The sequence below is a fragment of the Aquila chrysaetos genome, chromosome 7 (assembly GCF_900496995.4).
Source record: "Aquila chrysaetos chrysaetos chromosome 7, bAquChr1.4, whole genome shotgun sequence".
Taxonomy (NCBI): Eukaryota; Metazoa; Chordata; class Aves; order Accipitriformes; family Accipitridae; genus Aquila; species Aquila chrysaetos.
The window spans coordinates 12463948-12488812 of NC_044010.1; the positions used below are offsets into that span (position 1 = coordinate 12463948).

A 24865-nucleotide genomic window follows, 5' to 3' on the forward strand; every position below is an offset into this window, starting at 1 on the left:
TCCCACTGAATTTTCTCCAGTGCCATTACTGAAGTAATAGAGATGCAGGAGAAATTTATGGTTTGGAAATCCAATATGGAAACATTGTGTCTGTTGTTTGTTAATAGATCATAAATTACAATACGTGGATGTCAACGGTTTTAATAAAAAGGAGGGAGTACGCTTGCTACTTGGTTCAGGAAGCCATTGCCTACAGCAAGAAGGCAATCCTCCTACAAATCCTGTGCTGCCGAGCAGGATCCTTGCGAGGGTTGTGGCAAGGACTGTGTGGGCACGTCTCAGAGCCAGATCTCGTGCCCCTGCCACTGTGCCCTGCTCCCGCAGGCTGTCCGGGGTCTCGGTCCCTGTGGGCCTGCCTGGCTGGTGATCTGGCTGCAACGTGCCTGCAACCACTGGTAGAGCTAAGCTACCGCCATTTACCCTTTGGAGGGGTTTTAATTTGAAAATGGACTTGGTTTTGAATTAGGTGTGTTTGTTTTTCCCCAGTGGGCACAGTGGTACAGAATGTGGTGAAGGTCTTGTTCCGTAGCACATCCCACAAAGAATATAGCATTTTGTGGGCTCAGCTGGCTACCAGTTGTCTTTCTGGGTATCAGCTGCCTTCTCTGAAGTCTGTTCTTCTACCTCAGTAGCAATTAATGTGGTATGAAACAGGCTGAATTTGTTGACTTTCATGGCCCGGGCAAAGTCCTTCTGTTTGTTTTGAATACTGAAGATGGCTGACTGGTTTGAATGAAGCATTTCTGTATAGTAGGTAACTGCTTTCTTGTAATTTTTAGCCCATGCCTTTGCTTTTGATCTCTTCGCTATCTCCTACAAGTGAAAGGTACATCTGGAGAATAATGGGAAGATATTGGTATTTGACATAGTAACTTGGATTCTTCAGTTTCTGCATCCCGTGTCTTTCCCTGGTACATCGGAAGCTGGTTTTGAATGCCTTTATAGAGACCTGTCTGCTTATCTCAGTCACTAACCTTTGCCTTAGGTCAAAATAAGAAAAGGAGTAAGTTTGCATTTCTCTAAAATAAAAAATTGCTTACAGGATGTAGGTTTTCTTGCGTAACAAGTTACGTACAATGAACCTATTTTAGAGAGCCTTAGCGTTTAATAATACTGTGATTATTAAAAGCACCCTTTTCTTCAGAACTCTGGAACTTGCAAGTAGGAATTCATGTTATGAATACACAAATGTTGCAGGAGAAAGATTAGCACTCAGTTCTTGTGCTGAAAAGCACCATAAGTTTTATCTCATCATCCCTAAGCGGAAGGCAGGTGTGTTCTTATTTCTTGGGTCTTTTCTGCAGCATTCAACCTCTTTTTCCTGACAAAACCTGGCGTTGGTCCAGGGGAATGCATAAAAGCGGGCTGGTATCTTTCTGAAGTAATACGCCTACTGGCTAGGGTGGATGACTAGAGTCCTTAATTATGTGTTTGCACAGGGAGCAATTGTCAGCAGCAATTTGGTGGTCCACAATCAGCCTCTGGCTGAGCAACTTGCACGGTTGGACGTCACTGCTGAGGTGATGGCAGTGTGCTGATGGCACGCAGCTCCACATATCTTTTGTCTTATCTGACCGTATGTCTGTTAATAAAAACAGTGCTGGTACTTGGGCTGGACCTGAAGAAATTCTAACTGCAGTTCAGACTCCTTCGTTTGAGTGTGTATTCCCATAATTAGTTAATTCAGTGTGCAGTTCTCCGGTGTTACTGGGATGATACTTTCTGTCCTTTTTGGTTGGTAGGCAGATGCTCTCCCAGTTTGGCATGTGACAACCTCACCAAATGGGTTCAGGCTTTGGTGGTGTCACAGCTAGGCTACAGCAGAGTGATCTGCCCAGCCAGGGTACTCTCGGTGCTTAGGATGCTCCAGCTTGCTGTGAACACTGCAAAACAGCTCCCTCACCGTACAGGTGCTTCATCTTTCTCAGCTGGGGGAGACGGACAGTAGGAGTGATGCAGAAAGCAACGTCAGGATAATGATTAGCCCTATTTGCTCTCTTATTATGACAGTAGGTCATTAAAAGCATTGAGCTCCTGTTTGAACATGTTGTATGAGATACATAAATTCTGTTTTATACTGATTTTTTGTGTGTGTTTGTTTGTAAGTATCTCTACTCTGGTGTCAGTGAAAGCATGATTACTTTTTTTTTTTTTTTTTTTTTTTTGCTTAAGGATGCTGATCTTTTGGACATAGAAAGCAAACACTTTGAAGATTTGGAATTTCAGCAGCTTGAACATGAAAGCAGGTTAGATGAAGAGAAAGAAAATCTGACACAACAGCTCCTGCGTGAAGTAGCTGAATATCAGCGCAGCATTGTCAGTAGAAAGGTAAAAGCACTACCACTCGCTTCATTTGTTCTTTGTTGTTGAGCATAAAGAAGATGAAATGGAGCTACAATCTGCCCATCTGTAACGAATAATGCAAAACTTTCCTCTTTGAAAAAAGCTTCTGAAGCAGAGCGAAGATGATAGCCCAGTAACATCCCACACAGATCAAATTACGCACTTCCCCAAAAGGAAATAAATAAATAAAATTCCATGCCCTGTTTTTATATTTGCATATGCAAATTAAACCCTTTAATTTGCTACAAAAAGTACCAAAGCGTTGTTTTTTCTTCTTTAAGAAAGGAGATTTGTACACTCTGGACAAAACTACAGTTGTTTTATGATCATGATTGATGTTGATGTTAGATGATTTTGTTAAAATAATAATAGAACATCAAATTAAAGAAATGCCTTAATTTTTAAGATCAGTTGTAAAGGTCCTATCTCAACCAATTAAATACCAGTTTTGCAGAGATCAGAAGTTGCATCTCTCAACCAGTTCTGTTCAGTATATAGATGCTAGTCACCATATTTTCAAAGAATATGTGCAATTGTTCTTTTGTCTCTTGAATAAATTCTCTTTACTGTCTAAATCTTGTTTAATTATCTCCTTCAGAGCAGTGAGCTGTCTTGTAAAAACTTCTTTTCCTACTGCTTCACTCATATGAATGAGTGAACTCTTATGAATAGGATCCTTGCTGCAGGTTGTCTTGTGCTTTGAAAATAAAACATGTAAATTGTGATTATTTTCTTTTTATATTAGGAAAAGATTTCTGCTCTCAAAAAACAAGCCAATCATATTGTCCAACAAGCACAAAGAGAACAAGATCATTTTGTAAAAGAGAAAAACAACTTAATAATGATGCTGCAAAGGGTAAGTATTTATTGTCTTTCAAATATTTTTAGCGTGTAACAAAAGAGCATTTCATAGAATAAAAGAACATAGAGCACAAGAAAAGCATCAGTTGTGTAGAAGCTAGCAAGTATGTAATAATGTGATAGACACTGTTTTGTCTCCATTAACCTTTAAAAAAAAAAAATCTTTTGTAATTAATCAGCAGGTTTCCTAAGAGAAAATGCTAGTGGCATTTGATAATCAAGAGGGTTTTAGAGGTGCCCCCCTTCCAGAGGACTCAACCAGAGGCACCCACGTGGGTGCTGAAGCTAGAAGCCTGTGTTTCCTGGGTGGCTGCTGGAGCTGTGCACAGAGAGCTCAGATTTTTGCCTTGTAATAGCCCATGCTAGACCACAAGATGACCTACTTAACATCAGCTAACATCTGGTTAATAAGAAACTGGCATGAACCCTTTGCATCCATTTTATGTTTTGCTTTTAATCGTGAGAGAAATCATGTTTAGTTCATTAAGAAGAATCAGCATTTTCAAAATGCTGAAGGAAGACCTATTTGGTTTGTCTGTAGTTATTGAGTAAGATCTTTCACTAGCTTTTTGTTCTGTACTTCCATTTTTTGTTCAGTTCTGCTGTAAATGGATGAAGTTGAAGCTCTGCTATGCAGTTTCTAGCCTTCCATCCCAGCATGTTTCTTTACACGGTTAAGAAAAAGGCTAGCATTTATTTTCACTACATGGCTGTTGGTATTTAACATAAAATGTCTGTTTTTAACAGGAAAAAGAGAACCTCTGTAATCTGGAAAAGAAATATTCCACACTTTCCGGAGGAAAGGGATTTCCTGTCAGTCCCAATAGTCTAAAAGAGGTAAAGAGATTCACTGCTTTTGACTTTACCATAAGTAACTTTTAATAACACTTCATACAAAAGCACTTTAGTATTTAGTGAAGTCCTATTCATATAAAATTTTTTGAGATGTGATGAAATTACTATGTAAAGCTATTCATGGAAGTCCAAATGCATGGGTGAGCAAAAATAGCTTCTCGTGACATTTTCCCAGATGTGACTGGTATCTCCTTAATCTCTTGCTCTGGAAAAATGATTGGTTTTATGTGTGGGGTGTGTGTGTCTAATTTTCTCAAAATAGACAATTAAACCTCATTGAAGTGAAGAAGAATGAGGTCCAGGAATAACTGTTCAAGTACAAATACAGTTCAGTCTTATTTTTGCACTGTAGATTTTATCATTGCCTCCCCTCCCTTTATTCTAAGGCTCTGCAGTACAGCCTGACTAGTGTATATTTTGATCTTTTTAAAAAGCATTGAATTGAAGACTTCGAACTATTGTGACTGTAAGATACCTACTGAGCTATTTATTTAACTGTTTTGAATAGTTAGAGTAGGTGTCAAGTATTTTTTGCTGAAAAAAAGTGAGTTAGCTTGTGTAATGCACGATGAGACCCAGAACTTACCTCAGATGTCAAGACTTCATAGGTTTGAGGGTACTGCTTTAAGCCTCAAGGTCCGTGAGCAAAGTCAGCGTAAGGTAAGCCACAGCCCATTGCAAAGATTCAGTTAGCACGTACGATATTAACATTAACTCCCCATATTAATCTTCTTGACTTGACTTGATCAATCTGCAAATTGCAGATAACATGAAGGTATAACTGGAGAAGCGGAAAATCTAGCATTTAAAATACACTGACAGGTATCTATGGCTGCTTCATTAACTTCTGCTTAAGAGGTCTGACTGGACTTGCTGGATCTGCTTGTATTGAAGCCCTGAACAAGGTCTGCCACATCTAATGATGTAGGTTTCACTGTGTGAAGTTGGGCTCTTGACGTCTAAAGCAACCACGTGTCTTTTCAGCACCTGGGAAATGGCATCTTGCTTATTTGGCCTCCAAGTTCCTGGTGAACCTGGGTGGCCTCCAGCACATGCCAGGAGGGCTGAGCACTCTTCCTCACTGCAAGCCATGCTGTGGATGCTTAGGCTTTCAGTGTCCTAGGTTGTGTTCTGACCTGGACATCTGACCTCCCACCAGGACATCTGGCAAGTCTAAGCTTCATTTTTTTCATTTGGAGATGGATCTGTTCATTGTCTCACTAAAGAGTGGGTGCTATCTCTGATTTTTATCTTCATATCCACATAATGGTTTGTTTAATCACAGATATTTCAAAATGCAACTACATTAAGTGAGCCTGAAACTCCTTTTATTGAAACGGATTATTCAGCAGCGTCATTCTGTTCACAGTAGTGAAGTCAGTTAGGACTTACTCCAAGGCAAATGAGAGAAGGAACAGCGTGGGTTTTCTGTTTCACGCTCCGTGTCCCCATAGGCTCTGTCCTATAAAAGAAATGCCTTTCCTTGCCAGATGTTATGTTTGTCTCAATCCAGTTTAATTTTTCTCTGACTGTTCCAGCACCTTTAAAAATCAGGCACCAAATGGCACACAGGCTTAAACAGACTGCCTGCACACAGAAGTTAATTTCACCATGCGGTTGCTCACGTATCAGTCGAGTCTGCAGTCCAACGTTTCCCAGCCCCTCCTCACCAAAGCACACATTTTTAACTCTCTTCCAGTCATCGTGAAGCTTAGTCCCTGCATGCCCAGCAATAGAGTAACATGACCTCACGTAAAGAGGCAGGATGCTTATCCCAGTACTTAAATAAGTGAGGAAAATCAATGCTGTTTAAAAGTTCAGCGTTGACAAAATGGCTTGGATGCCTACTCTGACTTGAAACCATTTATTTAATCTAATGTAATACGGGCCTGAGTTAACGCACAGCACAGTCGTTTGGTTGGTTGTTTTTTTTAACCCCATGGTGAATCCTCATTGGAGTTGTGAGTCTGAATTGAATGTTTTTCATATAATGGTGAAAGTACTTTTATCCTCTATAAAAATTAATACGATATTGCATTCATAGACTTGCCAAGTTTTGGTTACTGATATACTGCTACTACAAGATGGTTAAGCAAGTTTTATGTTTATTCTTACTGGACTCTATTTTACTGTAATATGGCCACATGTTTTGAGAGGTAAACTTTAGTATCTTACCCAGTCTCCTTCTCATTTAATAGTTCATCAAATAATATCAGAGTTAAGATTTGCCTCCTATTTCTGGAGTGTTGTGTTCACAGTATGGTACTTAGTTTTCCAGAATTGTGTATCTGCTTGAAATAACTGATAAAATACATTGAAAATTATGCTAATAGGGTGTAGGGTTGGTGTTTTTTTCAGCTTGACTTCTATGATCATTGCTAAATTTATGCATTTTTAAAAAGAAGAAATACTATAGCAGTCTGTGGCTTCTCTTACTGATTTGTTGAAGTATACTTACTGGCATGTCAGTGTGCTGGTACAGTAATAGAAACATGGGCCCTTCAACATCTTCCAAACTTAAAAGCAGCTTACCATCTTGATTTAAAAAATAAGCATATTACTATCTCATTTTTATGATATTGCTTCAACGGTGATTTATTCTTCCTTTTGCATAGCCTTGTTTTTTATGGATAAGAAGTTAGGACATTTGACTTTTTACAGTCTGGCATCCTATACACCATGGATTAGAATCCGTATTTTATTTTTTAGATAACAATTGTTCAGTTAACACCAAAACACATGCAATAATTGTATTCTGCTGTTACATCTCAAATCTGGCTCCATAAATCTTCTCTGCAGGCAGAAGCACACTCTGATGTCCGTGCCTTTCCTCAGTCCATCACCTCCTGTATGATTGTTTAAAATAAAATAAATAAAAAATCAAATTGTAATGGCTATGGGGCTGTCATGGTTTAACCCCAGCCAGCAACTAAGCACCATGCAGCCGCTCACTCACTTCCCCCCCACCCAGTGGGATGGGGGAGAGAATCAGAAGGAAAAAGGTAAAACTTGAGAGTTGAGATAAGAACAGATTAATAGAACAGAAAAGAAGACACTAATAATGCTAATAATAACAATACTAAAATGACAATAATAATAAAAGGATTGGAATATACAAAACAAGTGATGCACAATGCAGTTGCTCGCTACTCACCAACCAATGCCCAGTTAGTTCCTGAGCGGCGATCCCCCAGGCCAATTCCCCCCAGTTTATATACTGGGCATGACGTCACATGGTATGGAATACCCCGTTGGCCAGTTTGGGTCAGCTGTCCTGGCTGTGTCCCCTCCAAACTGCTTGTGCCCCTCCAGCTTTCTCGCTGGCTGGGCATCAGAAGCTGAAAAATCCTTGACTTAGTCTAAACACTACTTAGCAACAACTGAAAACATCAGTGTGTTATCAACATTCTTCTCACACTGAACCCAAAACATAGCACTGTACCAGCTACTAGAAAGAAAATTAACTCTATCCCAGCCGAAACCAGGACAGAGGCTAACAATAACAGCATCTTACCTGAGTCTCCTGGTAACACTGAAAAGTTAGAAGCAACTTCCAAACAATGCAAATGGAAGGTGTTGTGTCAGCATAATTTATAGAGTAGCAATGGCTTGTTCTTATGTAAGTTCTTCCCAGTTCTGTTAGTCATTTGGTTTACTCAAACTAGCTTAATAGTTAGGCAAGAAACAAATCAGGGTAGGTTATTTTATTTAAACATGGACAAAAAATAAGAAATAAAAAGATGGGCGAATAAGATTTGTTCTTCCTTTTCCCCCAATCTGCTTTCCCAAGAAAGAGCTACCTCATTTCTAAAGGGTATTTACATTTTAGTAAAGTCTTTTGGTCACTTAATGTACATTTGCTTTTTGATTACACAAATGTTTTTGGAATTAAATTAAGAACAATTTGCAGAATCCAAGGATTAAACATTTGAAAACCTTGATGGTAATTTTATTTTATTTATGATTATTTCAATGATAACAAATATTTGGCTGTATCACTCTAAACTAACTTTCATCGTACTGGATACATTAATACTCTTGCACGTCTTTTGGCTTTTGCTCCTTTTAACTTCTGAATTCCTCCTTTTAGGGCTATATCAGTGTAAGTGAAATTAGTGAGCTGTATGGCAATTCCACGAATATATCCCCTTCCACTCAGCCCCCCACAGATGCTGAAGCAGTTGCCACTGAGCCTTCCACGGCTGTGCTGACGAGCCAGCCACAAAATAAAGAGGTTTGTTTGAGAGACATTTCCCTTTGTTTGCATTGTTCTTTCATGGCTGCCTTTTTATTTTCTTTTTTTTTAATTTTTTTTTTATTTTATTTTTTGGTAATTCAACATGTAACAAATTGACCCTAAGGCAAACTGCTGTCTGCCAGTTACCAAGTCAGATAACAGTTTAATAGTAAAGCTGAAGGACTGCTCCAATTGTAAAGTGTCTTTGGTGATGTAGATGGGACTTTGAAGGCCAAAAAACCTGAATGCTTATGACCCAAGCAGCAATAAGTGACAATCTTTGCATGTCAAACACTAGAATGTAATGCACCTTTGGAAAACGGTCCGTGGACACGCTTAGTGATTACTTGATCAACGGTGCTTAGGTGTTCATTTTGTATGGGTTTTTTTATTTTTTCTGTGAGGTGGTAGAAGTATATCTTGAATATTTGTGGGAGACGGGTAGCTTCTCCTTATCTTAGCTATTCCACGGAGTCTGTCCAGTCTGTGTCTTCTAGCTTACTCTCTCTTGTCGTCATCCTTTGTGATGTTTTTGCCTTTTTAATGACGATAGCAAATTTTGAATAAATCCGCTTTTAAAGGAATGGAATAAACTTATGAATGTAAAGCCACCTACCTTTGTGTTGTAATAAAGCAGCAACTGGTTTAGAATTTGGCATTTCTGTGCTGCTTCTGGTAGTTCAATATGCCTTGAGAGTTGCAATACAACACATCTCCTTTCCTGCTAAACCCTCCAACAAACACAGTGCTAAAACTGCAGCTTGTATGTGCCGTATCTTTTGAGCAATTCCAAAAAGAAAACTCTGTGTGTAATTTCTCTTTTTTCTATAAAGCTAAGATCACCTCTCTGTTCTGGATTTGTGTTTCCTCACTCTCTTTCTCCTCGCTCTATTGCTCAACTTCCATCAGTCCATTGGCCTGAGGTCATGGCTACTCATGTAGATCCTATTCCTTTATCTGATACACCTCCACCTCTGCCAGCTAAGAAACACCGCAGGCAACAACAGGTAACAGATGCAAAGCTGATAACTTGGGATTATTTTGTTTGTTTTTGTTATGGTGGCCATGAAGTTGATTTACATGTGAAGTTTATAGAATGATATGATAGATCATAAGTTGTTTGTGCTTGCAGAATGTTGCACTGAAAGGCACTGCTCGTTTAAAAATCAACACAATGCATTACAGAATGTTACTGAACAAAAATTCTCCTTATATAAACAATCCAGAGGCAAATACTAATATTTAGGAGCCGTTGTAACTGTCAGAAGACTTGCAGCAATGAAGTACAAGTGGCTACATTTGAAATCCTAAATTATTTTTTCACTTACATTTGAACAATGCCTCTGAAAGCTGTATTGGTTTTAAGCCACTAATTTATTAGAATAACTTGAAAATAAATGTTTTTCTTTGTAATTGGATTCCACTTGTACACTAGACTTGAGTTCTAAAAACAAAAAATAGGTAGAGGGACAGGTACACAAAATGCGCACATGAATTTAATGCATTTTCTTAATCAGCATGACTTTAATGTGATATTTGTAGAAATCCTAGAAAGCACTGTGAAGCAGGAGGTATTCTGTATTTTAGATTTCGTTCTTTCCAGTGAAGTTCCCAGACTATCACCTTCAGTATATTCCATATAGAGCATAACTGAGCAAGTAGGTCAATTCATTTTGTCAAAACTGTAACAAATTACATTTGAAGCATTTCAGAAATCTGGAAGAGCGAAAGAAGCAGCACAGGGAATGCATGTACATGAGTGATACTTTACCTCGCAAGAAAACGACTCCATCTGTATCACCGCACTTCAATAGTGCTACGCTTGGACGCAGCGTCGCATCTAAAGTACGTAGTTGCATGCTATTAATAGCTTTCCAGTGTCTATATAAAAACCTGTATTATGTTAGAGGTAAGGTTGGGTAGCACTGTAAGCATTATGTAATCCCCCAAATTCACATCTGAAATTGACTTTGAAAGAACTTCAGGTTTATTAACAAATGGGAATATACATGAAGCCTTCCGTACTTCCAGCCTTTATTCTGGCCTCTGGAAATGCCATGCTGTGGTACATAACTCATAAATGCATGATTACTATCTCAAGGATTGTATTTTCAGGGTAGTTTAAATTGATTCTAGAGACACCACAGGTTGTTTTCCTTCCTGCCTAAGGCCTCTAAATGGTCAAGATAAAGTTATGTATAAAGTGAAGATACTCTTTATTTGTGACACGGTAAACCAACAAACAGCGGGAAGGTGGAGCTAATACTTTGAAAACATTTTGGCCTAACAGGGACTGTGCACGGCTGAAATATCCATAGCTGACTGATATGACATGGCATTCATACCCATGACAAAGCAAGTTATTTTACCATTAGTTGCTGATACAAAAAAAGTCTTGAAGTGTAGTTTTAAGCACATATTTACAAAATTTCCTGCAGGGACATTTACCATTAGGACAGAGCAACAGCTGTGGCAGCGTACTTCCTCACTGCCTGGCAACCATGACCAAAGAGTCAGAGTCGAGAAGGATGCACAAAGGTAAGATCTTTTTATTTGATTTATTTCTGTTTAAAGTCAGTGTTCAATTTTTCAGGAAATAAGCCTGAAACTTGTGTTGCTATAATCAAGAGGGCTGTAAAAGAAAAGTTTACTTCTTGGTGAAAAAAACAAGCTCTAAATGTAATTTTCAGGTATTGGCAAAATAAGATGTTAGGATTATGATGTAGGTGCACATGTAGTTTTGAAGTACGTGGTCACCAAGTATAATCTGGTAAACAAGAAAAGTATATTGAAAAATACACATTGGGTTAAGGGGGTAATTTCTGTGAGTGATTCTGAGGCAATATATTACATGTTGCTTTCTTTTTTCTTCCTTTTTTTTTAAATAATTCTTTTCATGTTGTGATCTTAAAAATTGTTTTTCACAGGCATATATTTTTGCCTGGACAAATTCCCCAGACAGAGATACCTTTGAGAATCTGTAACTGCGGTATTATAAGTGGTCTTAAATATTTGGGCTACAAAATATGAAAGGAGAGAGGTGTTCTGTCATGGATAGATAGCTACGTTTTTGTAATAGGGACACGACAATTCTGGATCCAAAAGAAAGTTACACTTTTGAAACACAGTCTCGTAGGCTATGAGATTCTGTGTCTGGTTTTGTTGACCTGAGTCGATACACTTAATTTCTGCTTTAATGAGATGCATTATTACTAAGTATCCTATCTTCAAATGGAGTTGCTCCTCAGTGCCATCTGTCAGTTTATTTTCTTTGCAGCATCTGCATCATTGTTATCAATACAAGTGCAAGAGGTGCTTATGTAGAACTGCACGGGCTAAGCCTGAGCTGAGATAGGATCCATCCTGTTGTTCCAGGACTTGTCAGAGGTAGCGGCTGTTAAAGGTCAGAGGACAACTGAGGTCAGCCGTACGCACCGAGATGACTCGATACAGGGATGGAACAAGCTTGCTGAGAAAGGATCATGACTTACTACGTTCACTTTATAGAGCTGTGATTTGTTGGGTTGGAGCTTTAGTTGTGCAGCAGGCCTTCCACAAACCTATGGTGTTGTGGCTAACTTATCTTGAAGTATTTCAGATGCAATACAAAAGGAGCTTCATACTCAGCTGGGAAAGCTTCTCTGATGTAATGCGTGTGTAAGGGTGGAATAGCCTGCAAGTACATTCAGACTCATCATTGTGCTGTTGTACAGAAAACACTTTGCCTCAGTTTGAAAATCAGTAAGGATGTTTTGGTTAAACTTTGATGACAAGAGATCAAGTGTTTAAACTGGGAAATATTTCTGTAAAATGCTTGCAAAAAAGCGCTAGTGTGTGACCTAAAACACAATTACAAAGTGTTACCAAACCTAATACAGGCAAAGATAAGAGTTTTAAAAATAAATCAATCAGTTTTAATGTTTAATTTTTTGTCACCATGCAACTAAGAGAGTTCTAAGAGTAGAGTGAGATTTCGTGTCCTAAGAGTGAGAATGAAAGAAATCTCACAAACCAAAACTGAATTATGGCCTGACAAAGAAGAGAGGCAGGGGAGAATGAGAGAGATGTATTCATTAAGGCACTTGGCACAATACTTGTCATATACTGCAAGGAATCATGTGTGCTATACTGCCTGCCATGCTAGTTGACCCTTATTTTTTTGTAAGATCCAACAGTCTGAACGGAAATACTAAATTATGAAGAGACCCTTAAGGGGTTAATTTGTCCTGGGAAAGAGGACAGTTCTAGATGTCCTTTTCTGAAACATCAGCTTTGCCAAAGGGAAATAATGCTGCTGACAGGTGCTTTACTTGAACGGTCACAGGATTTGCAAAGTAAGAGACAGAGTCAAAACACAATGGATATCGGAATGCAAGGATTGTTTGTTGCTTGACTACCTCTCTTAGTGAAGGGTTTATTCCCGATGCGTTCAACATGGAGCTCACTGAATTTATTGCTGTTGAAGGAGCTTGAAGAGTATAACTGCTTTCTCTTGCTCTGAAGTGCCATGTTTCTACGTTGGGGAAAGCTCCTTTGTCTTGGTAACACACCATGAAAGTTTTTGCAGGGCTCTTTCTGCACTGCAGTGCAGAACTCAGCAAGGACAGAGATGTCCAAGTCAGGTGCCTAGGGTCAGATCCCAAAGTATTGCTGTCCAGCTGTACAGAAGGGCCAGAGAAACAGTGTTCAGGCACCTTTCATTCAGCCTTATAGGCATAGCCTTAATTAATGTCATGGTATGAGCTGGGAAGAGACCGATTCAACTTGGTGTGATTTCTGTTTCCCCTAGCACCTCATAACCACACTCCACGTGCAGAGGAAAAACAAGCTTTTCTTCAAAGTAATGAGTAAAGAAAGTGCATTTCTGTGGGACAGGGAGAGTTGGGAAATGTTTTGAACATGGTGTAGTATTTAAACATACCACACAGTACAACTGAAATGGAATACTATTGTCAATTAAAATTCTGAAATCTTATATGGCTTCCACTAAAATCAGCGGGACTTGAGTCTTTGTAACTAAGGTTCATTTCAGCAGACATCCTTAAATACATCATTGAAAACCAAGCCAAATGTCATGTCAGTGGACAACCTTGGCAATGTTCTTTTATTCCATCACTCTGCGATAAATGTTCATTATATAATAAATACACTGTATTTATTACAAAAACATTCTTGAGGTAGATCAGGTTTGCCTTTTTGGACTAAGTGAGTATTTTTGAGGAGTAAGATTTTCTACCAAATCAGTGGAACTCTGCAAATATATAGATACTGCTTATACTGATAAATACGGGCTCACTTCTCTTCCTGCTTCAAAAATTAGTTGTTCACCTAAAATAGGTGACAAATAGGTAAAAAGTGTTCTCGACTTGTCATGTGTACTGAGCCACTGCTTGCTTTCCTTGCATTTTTTTTTTCCATTTGACAGGTTTTTCACTCTGTCAGTTTTCTGTGTTCAGGGTGATGTATTGCAAGCGACGTGGGGATCTCTGGTTGCTGTTATCTTGAGCATAGAGCTGCACCAAGTGCATCGGAGCTGGGTGTGCTCGGCTCAGTGGAGAGCCAGGGTCTCACATGATAAATGCCACTGCATCCGCTCAGTTTGGAGCACTGGCTATCATGCAGTGTCCCACAAACTGCTATACAAAGAGGATGATGCGCTCCTGAAGCGGTATTAGTAGCTTACCGCATTCCTTAGGCCGTAAAAGCATTGTGCAAACTTCTAGACCAGATGTTTTGGCGTGTTTGTATAGGTCTGAGAACAAGTATATTCAATGGTGCCTCAAGGAAATGGCAGCTCAGCTAGTTGAAAGATATTTCCTGAGAATTATCACTAAACTAGTAATGGTCTAAAATGAGTTTTCTCTAATAAGCTTTCTCCAGTTTTTCTTATTTCAGTCCAAGAAGGTAAATGTAAAAGTCTGAGATGAAAAATTCAAAGTTAAAAATGGAGTCAGGAAATGAAGAACAGCCACTTGAGTTTGAACGTGGATTTCAATCTCATTTTCTTTGTGCGGGAACAAGTAATGTCTATGAATAAATGGTAGGCTGGATCCGGTAGGAAATATTTTCATAGATTTTTAAGTACTAAATAGTCTTTATTCCAGGATTACCAAAACTGTGTTTAGTCAGTCATGTGAGTTCAAGAATTGTTCTTGAAGGAAACAGTCACTGTCAGTAATCATAGCCGGAGTTAAGAGGAACTTACAAAAAGTTTAAGAGGATGCATCTTTGATATAAATCATTAGTGGAAGAAACGGTTTCTTAGCAGCCATTCATGAGGTATTTTTGAAGGACTGTATTTATAACTTCACCTCCTGTGCACACGCCTTTGTAAGCAAACCATGTGCAAAAAAAAAAAGAATGAAGAAGCTGCTATTCGGTACAGTCTAGAGATTTCACTCTGCATGCACAGGTTGAAACTTGGCCCCAGGAAGCGCCCGTGGGGCGCTGGGTGCCAGAAGCCTGCGCAAGGACAGGCAGGAGCGAGGAGGGAGGGTTAGCCAATTCAGTCCCATTTATTGCAGAATGGACTCCAGAAGGGAAGAGGGAATGGTTAGCTGGGAATTAAGATGTAGGACCAGACACAGCACTGGGAACAAAACTGTTGGGACAGAGAAGTTAGGTACCAGCAAGATGATTATTTGTATTCTTCCTAAGCTCTACAGAAAAACAGTATACTGAGGGCAAGGTATATATGTACAAACAAATTATAAGCTTTTCAAAGCAGTTCGCTTTTATTTTTTTTTTTTTTTTTTTTAAACTCTTTCTCTTCTTGAACTCAGGAAAAGCCAGAAAAGGTATGAAAACATCCCCTTACCTGGCTGAATCTATCATTGTCATGTTTTGGCAAAAGTACTGATTGCATCAGCACTGTCAAGTACTTCCCAAAATCTTGGAAAACTTTTCAATAATTGTTAAATAATGATAGCATTTCAAAATTTCTTTTTTTCCTGCTGTCAAATAACCTGTCACAACAAAACTTCTGATTAATGCTAATCTCTGCAGAGCTACAGCTTTGTGCAGGCCTAATTTTTTGCTTCTTTGCTGATAGCCATACAAGTAGAGCAGAAAATTTAGAAATCTTTGCAGATCTGTGGGTGACAATGACAAGGTAGACAGACTTGGGCTTCCTACTTTGGCATGTTTCCATACAAAAGATTTATCTTGACATGTTAATGTCAATCTTTTAAAAAAAAAAAAAAAGAAGAAAGAATAGAAATAAAGGAGAATGTACTGTGATCTTTTTTATGAAATACTGGGGGTTTTTTTTAAATACTTGACAGTGCCACTTTCAATAACAGCTTTCACCTGTAGTTCTGATCTCACCGTAATTTTGTGGTGGTATATCTGTTTCTTGTGATTCTGCAATAACTCCTTTGGAATATTTTTTTAATGATATGGCTTTATGGATATTTGCAATATTTTGCTCCACAGTATGTCTGTTAACACTGTTAAGTTTACTGTTTTACTACAGAGAATACAAGTCAATGCAACAAGAAACATTTTAGCTCTTGTATCACCTTAGACTTGGCTGATACAAGTCTTGGCTTGGCTTGTGGGAAACTTTTAGTGAAGTGCCGGCTCTTAAGAGGAGTCTAATATTTTTAAGTGCATGTTCTATGGATAGGCACCTGAGCAGTCAAAAATTCCTTAGGCAACAGATTGTGCCTGTGTGATGTGTAAGTGGGGCTGTAATGGAGGCAGGTTGGTTGTGAGGCTTCTCGGTGTCAGTATGCAGCTGATGCTGAGCTTTGAATTGCCTGTTGCTTACAGCATGAGGAGAAAATGAGAACATTCAGTTATGCTTTGTTTGTGTGAATGCATCTCATTTTGCGACCTAACAACTGCATAGTTCTTGCAGTGTGTAGTTACATTTGCATGATTACATAAATTTAACTGATAAATCTTTTACTTAAAAATGGGTTCTTTATCTTCATGGAAAGTTGACTTTCCTTTAGGAGAGCGTTTGTAAAACTGCTATGTTTCTCTGTGCCTTTTAGATGGGTTTATTTTTCAGTGAAATACAAGATATGGAATTAAGATTTCAGAGTAGACAAGGTTTTGCAAAGGGCTTAACAGAAAAACATGCATTTGAATAAAGTTCTTTCAGTAATATATTTTTTTCTCTCTTTCCATAATGAATAATTGATAACCATTTCACAGGAGCAATTAGTCATTCCAAAGGTTCGAGTATGAAAGGTAATTTTTTATCTGCAATAACATCAGCATTTGCTATAATAATGGGAAAAAAAACCAAATTGCACATGTGAGTCAGTAACACCTGTGTTGTGTGATGCTATTATCTATGACTGCTGAGGTGTACTTGTGTCCCTTTTGTCTCTTTTACTAATAGGTGCAATTGAACTTTTATTGAAATTTGGTGTTTTTCAAATGGCAAGTGAAGTCCTATTAGTTCCTTAGAAACCAGCTTTATTTGTCTGCGAGACAATGGTATGGTACAGAGGGAAGTGAGGAGGAAAGAGGAAACTATCTGCCTTGGAAATGCTTGTAAGGCATGATTTCCTTAATAATATGCTTTAATTATTCAGCTTCAGTCATGCTTTTCAGATACCTTTTGGCAAATATTATAGCCTTTCCAAGGTAGAGCTGCAGTTGTTGGCTCCTTGAACTGGGATGCTCTCTACTCCGGCATGGCAAAAAATACCAGACAGTAACCTTGTATGTGCAGAGAATGAGAATAAGGCAGGAAAATATTCCCACTTTAAGCATGTTTTCCTAACATCAGTGTCGTAATGATGTCTAGTAGAAATTTTTATCTGGACTTTGCTGCATTTGTACATTTGTCTGCATTTTTCCGGTGTCTGTTTATCTTAAATATGTGGAATGTCAGTGGCTGCCTTCCTGTACGAATGGGAGGTTTTCATGTAGTCTGACAGTCCTTCCTAATCTCCAACTCTGCCCCCAGCTCAGATTTGGGGTCAGGAATGTGCAGAGAGTATTATAAACTTGACTGAGTATCAGAACTGTGAGAAAGTCTCACTTCTGGCATTGATTGAAGGAAAAGATGAGCAGTGCAGTTGCATTTGTAATCACATAGATTAAAGAAACCTTAAAAGGGCACTGTAAAATAACTTCAGCAGTTAAAATGACAACTGTCATTATACTCTCCTCTTCATCAGGCAAACTCAACAACCTCTCTGTAAGTCTGTATAAATACTGCTGCATTATTTACAAAGAGCAATGGAGACATGAGATAAAAATAATTCTGAGGAAATATTTTTTAAAGGAGACGTTGCCAAACAAAGCTCCCTGCGTTCAAGATGGATGGCTTTTCAGAAAGGATGATTTTGTTGAAAAATAACAGCACAAAGAACTTAAATGTTGCATAAACCTTGTTTTTCTTTACAGTCATTGAGCTATAGGGATCTGCTTCAATCATGTAGGGCGAACTGCAGTTTCAAAACTCCAGGAAAGTACCTCTACACTAGTAACTATGATGATGTGCCAAGTAGCCTATATTATTTCAGCTGAGAACTAAAAGCTCAACTTGCAGTTACCAGAAGGCAAAGTTCCCCAAACAGACAAAAAGTAATCCACATTCAGTAAAATCAACCAAACAAGTACTCAAGACCATCGAATATCAGGAATTTTTTTTTTTTCTCTTTAATTTAATCAGTGTCAATTCTTCTAGATCCCTGAATTTAGCTGCATTACTTTCCAGATTAGGCCTAATTTTCATTTTAAAATGAAAATTTCATTCATTCAAATTAAATTTTCATAATACACATATAAGAATATATATTGAAAAGTCAGCCATACTAATCTGCATATGTTTGTGTCCATCATAGATAAAACAGGTATTTAAAGGTTTTATTTCAGTTATGATTAACTTGTGAAATTAACCGTAATATTGTAGTACCTTGGTCATGGTGCAGTTAAGCCCGAGGTGATGTTCAAAACGCTTGTACTGCTAACACGTTATGTTCGGGTCACAAAATTTCTGTGTAAAGTATATGTTTCCTCTGTACCCTGTAGGGTATAATCATCAGCGTATCTGTGAAAACCAAAGGCAGAAGTCTCCTGAATTCTACAGCAGAACAGCATCCGAATCGAATGTGTATTTGAATAGTTTCCATTACCCAGATCGTAGTTACAAGGACCATGCCTTTGATACATTAAGCTTAGACAGTTCTGACAGTATGGAGACAAGCATATCGGCATGCTCACCAGATAACATTTCCAGGTAAATCATCTTTCTTTCCGGTGTTGTAATGGTCATAGAGTTGTAACGAAAAAAGAGAATATGCACATGTTGATGCTATGGTAATGTGAATGCTGCTAACTGGTTAAGAAAATATATGACCATTAGACAGGCATAATATTTAGTATTTGTGTAGCCCTTCATAATCAGGTTTAACTATCATCTCACCTCTTTATTTGAAGATGGAAAATAAAAATACGGAGAAGCTAAGTGATAATGTTGAAGGCCACAGAGAAATCGGTGTCAGTCGTGAACTGAAATCATGAAGTTGTCGATGCTCTTTTCAGTGGGTAATACCCGAGCTTCCTTCCCTGGCCACTACAGGGAAGGAATTTCCTGTGATAGGAAATTTCTCAGACATCTGCCAGCGATGAAGTACACTTGTTCTGCAAGTCCAGCATGTTAACTTACTAGAGCCTTACGCTGAAACACTTAGGGCTCCTTCAGTGGTCTTTTTTTCCATTTCCTCTCCCTTTTCTGGGTCCGTAAAAATGAAGAGATGACACTGAAAGGCTTAGAGGCCTCTGCCGCTTTTCTCATCCTCAGAGGCTGTCAGCTCAGACACCACTCCTCAGATGAAAGAAACATCAATGATCTGTGTTGAAAGTCCAGCTGAGTCTCAAAATTGTGTGCAAACAATTTTCTTCTGACAGTCTGGTTTTAATGATAATGCTTTCACTTCTGCTCACAGTCCTGCCCCAGCAGTTTCACAAGCATAAATAGAGGCTGATAATTAAGCACAATTTTGTCACGGGATTAAAAATCCCTTGTGAACACAAGGACAGCTTTTTTGGCTAGCATGTTGTGTTTTATTCAGCATCTGTTTCCTGTAACAGGGTACCAGCCCACTGATTTCCTCTTGTAGTCCTTATCACTGCAGTGATAAGGGTTTCAGAAAATACCAGTGGCACTCACTCTGCTGGCTGGTGGGTTTTTTTGTTCGGTTGGTTTGGGGTTTTTTAAAGTAAAAACATTAGGACTCGGGTTTTGAGAATTTCTGTTTTAAATAGATACACAGTCGGCAAGTTTCTGATAGCTGGAGACAGGCAGGGAATTAACTCTATCTCTGCAGTGATATAACGTGGCAGTGCTATGAAATCTGTCTCTCTTTGACTTGCTGCTCTGACCATTTTGGAGGAAGATGGTGTGTGTCTGAGCTACCTTGGGGCCATCTCATAAGTGGAATCTCCGGCCAAGGATGGGGGAGCCCTGATGGCTGTTGAATTTCACTGGTGTTGTTTGCCCTTCTGCCTCCCTCTGGCTCTTCTGCAGCTTCCAGCCAATGCCGGAAGAAAAAAAAACAAAAAACCAAACCAATCCAGAAACCAGAAAAGGACCCATTCCAACAGTTCTTTCAGTTTCTCACAAGGCAAACTTTGGTGAGGGAAGAAAAGAGCGTGGGCTGATTTTGTTGATAAAACTTGGAAGATAGGCAGTTAATTTTCCTTGACAAAACTTCCCTTAAGCAAAATTAATTCAGATTGTTTTAGATGGTGTTTGAAAATCTTTTCTAGCCATATCAGACTTTAGAGGAAAACAATTTATGATGCTTTGTTCTGACATATTTCAAATATGTAAGTTATATTCTACCTTGTATAAGGTGAGAGAGACTTTTGTTGCTGGAAATGCGTAAAATCTGTCTGTGCTCAAAGTACAGAAGAAAGAGAGCCACTGTAGTCATTCATCAACTCACCAATCAGTAGTTGTTCCAGGGTTCGTTAGCAACTTATCTTTCATGGCTGAGGTTTCAGAGACACTGATCTTCTGCTATGCATTAATTTCTGTGAGCAGGATAAGCAAATCAAGGATGAAAGAATTTAAATAAGCTGAAGTGTTAAACAGTTTAATATGGGAAAACCTACTGCAATTAACTATCTTCCAGGTTGCTCAAATGACTTTTAATTTATGGCCCCATTCCTTTTACTGAAGTTATTTGACCCAGATTCTCTTGGCCCATCAACTAAACATACTTTGACCAAACTAGGCTTAAGCATCTAAGTCAGTGGCCTCATTTTTTTCAGAGACAGTGAGCTTTTAGAGTTCAGATAAATTTCAGATGGATTATACCTTTTCTGCAAGCTTGGGTTAAATGAGGTATGTTATTTTTATATTGCATTTTTTACTCTCATGAAACATATCCCCAGTATCAGACAGAGAAATGTCTTCTGAAGACTGTCATACTTCTGACAAAAATCCTGGTCTTACAGACATAAGCGTCAGAGGCGTGCTCAGAAAGTGAAGGATGTTGTTCTTAATTTTTCTTTTCCTTGCCCAGGACACATATTTGGACTACTTCCATTCTACCTGTGTCCCTTCACAGTTGGTCTGTATGCTATTAAGTAGCATCAACGAATCTGCCATCTGACACCCAATTCCACTTCAGTGGTCATATAGCCTTTTCAGTATAATCCCAAGTCAAGTTTCTCTCTCTGCCCTAAACATTTGAATCCATTCTATTTCCTCACATTGTGCTTTAGTCTAATGGCATTATTAATGGTAGTACAGTAATATTTAACATCAACTGTTTTTCTCGAACAGCATACGATGAAAAATAAAATAATAAAATACATAAATAATAAAATAAAAAGCTCAGTGAGACACAAAACAAAGACAGTCTACAGCCAGAAAGACTGGTATATTCAGATGGCTGCTAATGCCAGCTCTGAGGATCAGTAGTGTATTTTGTTAGAACACAGTAACCATCTCCATCCATATTCTGTTATCTGGGAGAAGGTGACAGATCACAGGGGACTAACAAGATGCATTTTCAGGCACTCAAGTCTGCATTTTTTCACAACTCTGCGTGGGAAATGTATACATTGAGAGGATACCATATACTTTATACATAATTTTTTTGTTAGTGCCTAGTGCACTGAATTGGATCAGAACAGTATCAACTCCATTCTTAAACTGTCTAATGTTGGACTGTAAAATATGTCTTTAAATACCAAGTATTCTTTTTAAATAACTCTGATTTTTTTGTTCAGTGCTAGCACTTCAAATGTTGCAAGAATAGAAGAGATGGAGAGACTTCTGAAACAAGCACATGCTGAAAAAACTAGGCTGCTTGAGACCAGGGTAAGCATAATTTAATGAGTGAAACTAAGAGTGGGCACATTAGTTAGGTAATATCCTCCTAAATGCAACACTGGACCCTAAATAGTTTATACCTAATAGTCACTTTAAAAATTACCTCTTCGCCCTTAGTTTGGTCTGGTTTCACCTTCATACTACATCTTTGAGCAACAGCTGCTATCTCATTGGGTGAGTTGATGGCAAAATCCCATCAGAAGCTAGGTCAGCATTGCTCCTACGCCTTCTAGAAGAGCCGCTTAAGAAGAACCTTCCTTTCTAGAGTGGTAATATTTGCAATTCTGATTCCAAGTCTTGGTCCGCTTTGCTGGATATATATTTCTGCCTACTTAAGAGGCAAAACCGGATTTAGTCCTAGCTTAGAAATTACATTACCAACTATAGTTTCACATATAATGGAAGTTCTGTGTGTCCTGTGGTATTTAGGAACGAGAGATGGAAGCTAAAAAACGAGCTCTGGAAGAAGAGAAGCGCCGCAGAGAGCAACTGGAGAAAAGATTGGAAGAAGAAACTAGCCAGAGACAAAAATTAATTGAAAAGGAAGTCAAAATACGAGAGAAACAAAGAGCACAGGTGAGACGTTGACATGAAACGGTTTTTAAGTGCAAGACTTCCCCTTGATATACAGAAGGGACTAAGTGTATTTCTGCCAATGGTAAACAGAACCGGTTTCAGTTGAATAGATGGATTTAGTATTTCTGAGGTATAACTGTGCTGCTAAAACTATGTTTGGGCTCTTGGAGCCTTAGATAGATGTCCGAGTATTCATGTAAAGTTAAATAATAGCAGAGATATCTATTTAGCATCTTCTATCTAAAAGTATAAATATTAATTCTATAAGGTTTGTTACTGAGTATGGGCAGAGCAGAATTTTTTAGCCTGAACAACAGAAATTTGTGAGTGTGTTTAATTTTATAAACGCTTGGTGTGTTTTTTTCTTTCTTTTAATACATAAAATATCTTGGAATGTGAATTGTCACTTCCAAATACTTGACTGAAAAAACCAGACAGATAAAGAAGCTTTTCCAGCTCCACATCTACTGTAGGGAGGAAATAGTATTTTTTCTAATGTTACTGGGACTATATAACGTGAGAAACATTATTTAATTAAAACAGTGTTACCTCCTACATCTTCTTACTTCTTGTTAGGATTTAGAGGCATCTTGAGCTTTATGTAGGCTTAAAGGTCTTACCTATTTGTTTATTCTACCACAACTAATAAGATCTACGTGGTACAGCAAATAGGCTAGGCAGACATTTTATCATTAGTATAACATAGCAAGACAATGTCTCCATCTTAATATATATATCTGAGTGCAGAAGATTCCCTATCATATCTTAATATCTTTCTGCTTTTATCTGTGCTACCTTTGCTAAATCTTTGTTTTATGAGTTACTATTATATTTTGTTATGAACATTCCTACATAACTGGCCTTTCTAATTGATAACACTAAATCAGAACAATAGGACAATGCCAGAGGAACTTTAAGTTGTTTCTGGTTAAATATATCCATTCCTTTGTTTTTATATAAAATGCAATTACCACATGTTAAATTTTATGTGTACTTTATTTGAATGCCTTCTTTTTTCTAAGAAGTTTTAATGACAACTCCAGTATGTTGTAAACAACGGTGCAATGCTTATATCTTTATCCCAAATTGGAGCATGCATGTGTTGTAATAGAATGCCCTATCAGTTACTGCTAATTGGCAGACTTGGCAGAGGGGCTGAAGTCTGAACTGGCCGGTGTCCTAGTTTCAGCCGGAAGACAAAACGTATGTGTCAAAAATAACTACAATTTTTTGTTAACTTTTTTCTTTCCTTTGTACAGTAAGACCCAATTTTTTACTTTTTTTCAGCACGTCCTGACACTTAGAAATGTAAACTGGGGGAAGGAATGAGATTCATGAGAATGCCATGAGGAAAAGTCCCTTCAATTTGTGACTCACAGTGGGATTTAACAGGCTAACTTTAGGCATGGAGCAGGGGCAGATTAGACTCTCCAGGTCACTGACTTCTCTGGAGTTGGGGAGAGAGGGGGAGGAAGATGCTCCTTTCACAGGTCATTCAAAGCACCTAAATTCAGCTTCTGTTCCGAATCGCCCTGTGATGTAGCCTCTGGCTGCCTTGACTGCAGCGGGAGCATTGGAAGACTCGTCTTATGTGTTTAAAATGGAGGGGGGTTATGCATAGACCCTTCAGGCACAGAAAACAAGCGTATTCCCTCAGCTGGCAGAGGTCCCAAATCACTACCTCCTCCTGCTTGTTCTCCCAACTGATGCTATCCAGGCTTGATGCAAAGTCTTGAACTGCAGTCAAGAATGAGGCACCGCTTCCTGTGCTGCTTTGCTGTCTCTAGCAGAGGGGTGCACTTCAGCTCTCTATACCGTATTCCGGACTGTGAACTAGATACCACGCTTAATTTGTTCAGAAGAAAATAATTCTATTTTGTTCACAGCAATCTCTGTGAGACTAACGAGCGATTACAGTTCACTCTCATTATTAATTTTTCCTGTAATAGCATGTTCTTATTATTGATATTATACTTTGCATGAAAATACCTGTAGCAGTAAAATATGAATGAGATATGTGTAGTGAGTACCTAGCCCAGAGAAATAAAGGGTTAACTTAACATCATGCAAATGAAGTTCTTACACTTCATCTAAAGCAGTAACACACCTTTACATTTAATTAATGTTTCAATTCTAAAACAACCTTTCTATGGTGTGGCCCCTGTTTTACCAGCTTACCAACTGATTATTTCAAGAAACTGCTATGCTCTAATCTGGCTTTTATAAAGTTACCCAACACTATGTAAAGTTACAAGTTTTAAGGATTTTTTTTTTTAAAGAAAATCAGGGCTGTAGCAAAAGCTCTTTATTTTTCTTATGTTCATTCTTGGAGTCTATGGGGAGTTTGCAGTTATGTCCTTGCAGCAGAAAGAGTGAAGAAGTTAAGACTTCTGTTAAAAATAATATGATTTTCTTTTCTTTACTGCAGGCCCGTCCCTTGACTCGCTATTTGCCCATTAGAAAGGAAGACTTTGACCTACGAAGTCACATTGAAACAGCTGGTCACAACATAGAGACCTGTTACCATGTCTCCCTCACAGAGAAGACCTGCCGAGGCTTTCTGATTAAAATGGGAGGAAAAATTAAAACATGGAAAAAACGATGGTTTGTTTTTGACAGAAACAAGAGAACTTTTACTTATTATGCAGGTAGGTTGCAGGATCACTACTAGGGTACATCTG

The 24865-nt window shown here is 38.4% G+C and overlaps 1 protein-coding gene across 5 annotated transcripts in view; it reads left to right on the forward strand.

Annotated features, from left to right (window-relative positions):
* The window catches only part of PHLDB2 (pleckstrin homology like domain family B member 2), a 113255-nt gene that overhangs the window by 82510 nt on the left and 5880 nt on the right, over nucleotides 1-24865 (forward strand). For 2 of the 5 annotated variants that reach the window (XM_041124911.1, XM_041124912.1), the window contains 10 exons: nucleotides 2173-2328; nucleotides 3089-3199; nucleotides 3952-4041; nucleotides 8150-8293; nucleotides 10001-10141; nucleotides 10735-10834; nucleotides 18293-18500; nucleotides 21506-21596; nucleotides 22038-22184; nucleotides 24613-24832. In XM_041124911.1, coding sequence (XP_040980845.1) covers nucleotides 2173-2328; nucleotides 3089-3199; nucleotides 3952-4041; nucleotides 8150-8293; nucleotides 10001-10141; nucleotides 10735-10834; nucleotides 18293-18500; nucleotides 21506-21596; nucleotides 22038-22184; nucleotides 24613-24832 — 1408 coding nt within the window. Of the gene's footprint in view, nucleotides 1-2172; nucleotides 2329-3088; nucleotides 3200-3951; nucleotides 4042-8149; nucleotides 8294-9129; nucleotides 9304-10000; nucleotides 10142-10734; nucleotides 10835-15078; nucleotides 15094-16459; nucleotides 16496-18292; nucleotides 18501-21505; nucleotides 21597-22037; nucleotides 22185-24612; nucleotides 24833-24865 lie in introns of all 5 variants that reach the window. The other 3 variants (XM_030020252.2, XM_041124909.1, XM_041124910.1) reach the window with 3 other exon arrangements.